The sequence below is a fragment of the Lissotriton vulgaris genome, chromosome 5, assembly GCF_964263255.1.
Source record: "Lissotriton vulgaris chromosome 5, aLisVul1.2, whole genome shotgun sequence".
Lineage (NCBI taxonomy): Eukaryota > Metazoa > Chordata > Amphibia > Caudata > Salamandridae > Lissotriton > Lissotriton vulgaris.
In genome coordinates this window covers 366,937,539-366,944,008 of record NC_141693.1, presented here as the reverse complement: position 1 = coordinate 366,944,008, position 6,470 = coordinate 366,937,539, and the positions used below count along the sequence as shown (strand labels likewise).

Genomic DNA, 6,470 nt, shown 5'->3' with positions numbered 1-6,470 from the left:
GCTGAAGCCAATGCTTGCCAGACCTAACCAGGAGGGGCGCGTGTGTACAGGCACCAAGTGAGACTTCTCACCGGTCACTACTGTAGCATTAGCAGCCCTCTGTTTCTGTAAGGCCTTTAGTGAGAACCCAAACACTTGACCCTTTTTTTTAACAACATATATTTGCCCTGCATTCACAGGACAGGTGCTCTTCAGTCAGTATTTAGATGACATCTGCAGGAAGAAGCGCCTCGACACTTGCGGGCTCTTAGTGCGCGCTTTTCGAAATAGGTGATCAAATAGCACTAGGTGAGTGGACGTTTATGAGGACTCGCGGCACTGGCGCCCACTTTATTCTTCGGGGTCGGGAGGTCTTGGATCGGTGTGTACCCCCCATAACCACCCCCCCCCCACCTCCCCATATCATCATTAGTGCTCACATACCGGGGCGGGGAGCGATCGGTTTAAGGGGGGCGCATCCAACGAGACGCCAGGAAGAGGCGCCAAAAGGCAGCGGGCGCTTCTGGGGGCCATTATGAGCCCTCACGCACGGAGCCGGGGGGTGCAGGGAGCCGCGGAGCCCCGGCCTCCCCCCTCGGCGCTCATTATTCGCAGTCATGCTGTCCAAACATGCCTGCCTCTGTCACTTGCTGCAGGAGCCACTTGAGTAAATCCCCGGATTGTGGGTTTTGCTGCCTTCGGCTCCTGCCCAGCACTTGGGCACGAAACGTATGAAGTCTTCACGTTAATAAATGCGCGAAATGCGTCTCGGGCCCGCTGCCGCGGACGGGCACATGTGCTGGGGGTACCAATCTCTGCTGCGGGGGTGTGCGAGCAAGAGGGTCCCAAGCTGTTGTCTGGGGGTGAGGGGGGTCTATATGGAGGGGTGCATTGAAAGAAGAACTCAGGGGCTGGGGGGGGGGGCTTCTCTGTGGGCCAAGGGGGTGCAGTCTGCTGGCTGGTGGCGAATTGTGGTGATTGGTGCATTTAAAGGACCCCAATCTGTGCAGAGTGGTGCTCACTGCGAACCCCAATCTGTGCTGGGGTGCTGTCGGAGGGTGGGAGATCTATTCTGAAAAGTGCACAGGACATACCGCTGTACCGTGCAGAGGAAATGCCCCCAGTACTGTGCACAGGAGAGACCGCGGTACCGTGCAAAGCAAAGACCCCCAGTACTGTGCACAGGAGAGACCCAGTGCCGTGCACTGAAGAGACACCGGTACAGTGCACAGTGCAGACCCGAGTCCCCTGTACCGCGTACAGAATAAACCTCAGTACCGTGCACAGTAGAGACCGCGGTACCGTGCAAAGCAGAGACCCCCAGTACTCTGCACAGGATAGAGCTGGCGTGTACTGGAGAGACACCGGTACCGTGTACAGGACAGACCCCGGTACCGTGTACAGAATAGACCTCAGTTCCGTGCACTGGAGAGACTCAGTGCCGTGTACTGGAGGGACACCTGTACAGTGCACAGGACAGACCCCGGTACCACGTACAGAATAAACCTCAGTTCCGTGCACAGGAGAGACCCCGGTACCGTGCAAAGCAGAGACCCCCAGTACTCTGCACGGGACAGACCCGGTGCCGTGTACCGGAGAGACCTCGTAGCTCGGTGTACACATTCCGAGTGCGCCTGAGAGGATACACGAAGTCTACCCAGGCCGTTCTGAGGGGGTACTGGCCCAAGGAGCCCTACACACACTACTACGACGTGTTCCCTCACTACGAGTGCGTGCTGCAGGGTGTCTGGGAGATGCGTGCCCGTCAAGTGCCCCTCATATTTGCCACGCGCCCTCCAGCATGCGCTCCTAGTAAGAGAAGAACTCGAGAAAATGACTAATTTAGATTCGCTTCGTATCCTTGTGATTCACGAGCTACGGCACTTTACAGAATCAGATTACAGGGTTCTGTGGAGTCACGGAAGCGTTTGTTCTTTTTCTGGAGTGCACGGGGTTTACAGGCACATAACAGGCACCGGATGGAAACAGGATACCCGAGACAGGGCTGCATGCGACGGTACAGGCTCAGGCAAGGCACAAGACCGTGCTGAGGGACCAGACAATCGAGATACACAACAGGGCCGAGGGCTGTATTCACAGGTGAGACACAGGACAATGCTGAGGGGCGTACGTACCTACAGGTGAGACACAGGAAAGTGCTGAGGGTGTATCTACAGGTGAGATACAGGACAGTGCTGTGGGCTGTAGCTACAGATAAGACACAGATGATGATGATTGGCGTATGTACAGGTGAAACACATGAAAGTGCTGAGGGGTGTATCTACAGGTGAGACACAGGACCGTGCTGAGGGGACACAATAGTGAGATTCAAAACAGTGCTGAGGGGGGTGTATCTACAAGTGAGACACAGGGAAGTGCTGAGGGCTTTATCTACAGATGAGACACAGGACCGTGCTGATGATTACAGGCAAAGCACAAGACAGTGAGTGCTGAGTGGACAGACAAAGTGAGATACAAAACACTACTGAGGGGTATATGCGTAGGGGAAACACAGGACAGTGCTGAGGGGTGCAGACAATGGTGAGATACAAACAGTGCTGGGGGGGTCTACAGGTTAAACACAGGACAGTGCTCAGGGGTACAGACAAGAATGAGAGACAGGACAGTGCTGAGCGGGTGTATCTACAGGTGAGACACAGGGCAGCTGATGATTACAGGCAAAACACAAGACAGTGCTGAGTGGACAGACAAAGTGAGATACAAAACACTGCTGAGGGGTATATGCGTAGGGGAAACACAGGACAGTGCTGTGGGGTGCAGACAATGGTGAGATACAAACGGTGCTGGGGGGTGTCTACAGGTGAAACACAGGACAGATGATGATTACAGGCAAAGCACAAGACAGTGCTGAGTGGACAGACAATAGTGAGATACAAAACACTGCTGAGGGGTATATGCGTAGGGGAAACACAGGACAGTGCTGAGGGGTACAGACAATAGTGAGATACAAACAGTGCTGATCGGTGTATCTACAGGTGCGACACAGGAGGACACTGCTGAGGGCTACAGACAATGTATGAGATGCGAGGCAGTGTTTAAGGGTGCAAACGCAGGGCAGTGCTGAGGCGTAAAGCCACAGGTGAGGAACAGGACAGTGCTTATGTGTGCAGGCATTGAAGTGAAACAAGACAAGGAGGGGTGTATCTACAGGTGATGTGCAGGACGGTGCTTAAAGCGGCAGCACAGGTGAAACACGGACAGAGCTTCAGCTGCATGCAGGTACAGGTGAGAAACGGGGCAGCGCTGATGTTTACATGCACAGGTGAGACACGGGGCAGTGCTGATGTTTACATGCACAGGTGAGACACGGGGCAGCGCTGAGGCGCAAAGCTGCAGGTGTGCCGCAGGACAGTGCGCGAGGGTCCAGGCACAGGGGAGACAATGTTGACGTGTGTATTTGCAGGTGAGACGGGAACAGTAGTTACGGGTGCAGGCACAGGTGAGACATGGGACAGAGCTAAAGGGGTGCAGGCACAGTGGGGTCATAAGGCTGCTGTCGACGGTGAACAGTGGGGTCTCGAGGTTGCGCTCACGAGTGCCTAGAAGGGCCACCAAAATTGCACGCGCTCACGGATACACGGCGGGTCACCGAGGCTGCGTCCAGGGTGCACAGTGGGGTCACCAAGGTCGCGCCGATGGGGGAGCAGGCACAGCGCAGAGGCCACAGGTAGGTCAAGCAGGGGAGTGGACAGAGCTCGGCGGTACATGCACAGGGCGGGAGTGCACGTGAGGTCTGCAAGGATGCGACTTGAGTGCAGAGCCGAGCCCCTGAGATCCTACTTGGGGGTGTACGGACGGTGGGGGGCAAGTAAAGCCCAGTGGCAGCCGCAGGTCCAGGTTGCAGGATTTTTAATACTGTTCGTTTTTAAACTTTCGGCTATGCAGTTTTTTTTTTTTAATTAATCGCACTGTGGCCCATTTACACATTCCGAAAATGGTTCGAATTATAAATCTGTCCTCGAACTGACCATACACTGATTGTGAATGACATATAATCAACATCTCCAGCATGTACTCATTCCTCAGGTACCGGAGCCAATTTGTTGTCATTTTTCCATATTTTAGCTGGAGTTTTTTTGAGCCCTATCAGGTCAAATAAAAGATGACCGCCTTTTAATATAACGGCATGCGCCCTCTACGGTGCCATTTCTAATGCGAGTCAGTTTCTCCCATGTGCGATTACTATATCAACATACCGATAACATAGTAAATAGTTATACAACTGCCATGCATTCAACTTGTAAGGGAGTGGGCGTTGAACCAAATATATGTCGGTGTGTAAAGCAGCGCGTCGGTAATTGTCACATTTTCTAAAAACCGCCTGAAATCAAATTCCCCGTTTTCCAGCACGTCACACAGCACAAAGCAGTTCCAAACTCTCGAAAAATCAACATTTTCTTATTTGCGTCTACAAATTCACACAAGTGTAGTGGAAGGTAATTATCTTGCTTTCCCCAAATTTTCTTCATGTTTTCTTGACAATAGGGCCTTTATTATGAGTTATTTCTGCACAGAGCCTTCCGGGCGCAATTCTTGGTTTACTCATAAAAATTACAACATATTCACTGGTTTCTTGTTTCAGTTACATTTGAAATAATTCCGCCAGATAGTCGATTATTTCTGGGACTAGGGGAATAAATACCCCCAAAAGAACAGTCCGTCTGAATGAACCAACCGGACAAACCCACTTCGATTAACGGTACAGGCGCTGTAAATCACACTGCGGGGCCTTTATTGGACAATAAGTGACCGCACTATTTTATGAACCCGAAGGGAGTGAAGGGCTTCAGGTGCGCGCTGTTTTCAAAGGCCATAAACCACCCGCCTACCAGCAGGATGATCCAGATTGAAACGCTCACCACTGATATCTACTGTTACCTGGAGGTAACGACTTCGTATCCCGCAAAAGGCCTTCTCTGCCGTTCGTCCTTATATAGGAGAGATATAAGCTGCCATACAGTTGGAGTTAAGGAACATCTATTGTTTACAGCTCTTGGACACGTCAAGTCTTTGATTTGAAGCGCTGTATAAAACAAGTTCTTTTCGCTATAAACCTCGGCCCGCTCTACGCACACAAACACTCTTCATTCACAGGTGACTTGGAAGAGATGGTGACCCTGGGTCTGTACACAAATGTTGCTGAATTTGGGCAGGCAAGGCGTCACTTTCACACGTTGGGAGTGGAGGGGCGCGTTGGGGTTGTTCGAATTCACATTAGGGGCTAGGCACCCAGGGGGTCGCCTGAGAGGCGAGGGGGTTTATATATTTTTCTAATGGAGGGTGACAGAGACTGGTCTGGGTGTTTGCAGAATATTCATTTTTTTGCTGAGGGTTAGGGAAGGTAGCGGTGATATATTTTGGAGGTGAAGTGTTGATTGCGTACATCTGATGTGGGGTTCTGAGGCAGGACAGAGGATAAGTGACAGCCTGCGTTTTATAGATATTTTTGAGAGGTTCCGCGTCAATGGCTGTAATGCCAGGATGATGGCGCTGTTGGTGGAAGTAAGGGTGTGTGTGTGTGGGGGCGGGGGGTCATAGTTGGCCTTAACGCTGGTGCTTTGCAGATATTTATTATTAAAGAAGTTGTGGTGACGAGGTAGGGAATCTCTTACGGAAGCTTCTGAGTCACTTGGATAAAAGTTTGTTTCTGCTCCCTATTAATCCATTTCATCCAGGAGGAGGGGGTTCGAAGGGGGCACAGCTGGTCTAAGAGGTTTGTCATTGAATATACTGGATTGTTAGCCCCCCCCCCCCCCTTCAGAAATAGAATCACTCAGATCGAAGTTTCTTTCAAGGCGCTATGAATGCATTTGACGATGAAGGAATGGGCACATCTGGTCTCAGCGACGGTGGCATGCTGAGGTTTATCAATAATGAAGCTGGGGCGCTAGCCCCCACACCCCACCCGTGCAGAAATACAATCGATACGAGGTCCTCCCGTGACAACCAATGCATGCATTTGATGCCGCCTGCAGGGTGCCAGGGCCGGGGGCTGCAGACCTACCTTCCAGAGGAAACCCCGTCCGGGGGTAGTTCTGCCCAGGTCCTGGTCGCATCATTCTGGGGACAGCTCCTGCGAGACACGCCATGCGCCGGGGCACGTCAGAGGGTGAGAATTCTTGGGGAGCAGTCCCCACCGCCGACCAGCACAGGAAAGACAGACCCGAAGCAGACCCCGGCGGAGGGAGCAGAGGCGCCCTTGGCAGGGGCTGGACAGATGTTGGCAGAGAGTGGGCACGCTGTCCGGGAGGCTCAGGGCTTCCTCGCCGCAGGAGGCTCCGCTGCTCCTGGGGCGCGGGGGGAGGACGGATAATGTCAGCTGAAAGCTTTGCAAGTTGTTAAAGTGACCAACTTCAGGCAGGAGGGGAGGGGCGCGAGGAGGGGGCCTGGGCCGCTCTGATTGGCTGAGGACTTCTATTCTTTCAGCAGGAGTAAGGAGGCGATGCTGAGCGCTGAGAGCCAATCACAGC

At 52.8% G+C, this 6,470-nt stretch overlaps 1 protein-coding gene across 2 annotated transcripts in view; it reads right to left on the bottom strand.

Moving 5' to 3' along the window:
• Positions 1-6,157, bottom strand: part of PAX7 (paired box 7) — a 267,766-nt gene extending 261,609 nt beyond the window's left edge. For both annotated transcript variants that reach the window (XM_086921698.1, XM_086921699.1), the window contains exon 1: positions 6,005-6,157. In XM_086921698.1, coding sequence (XP_086777824.1) covers positions 6,005-6,089 — 85 coding nt within the window. In that variant the 5' untranslated portion in view covers positions 6,090-6,157. The remainder of the gene's footprint in view (positions 1-6,004) is intronic.
• Between the last annotated feature and the right edge of the window lie 313 nt (positions 6,158-6,470).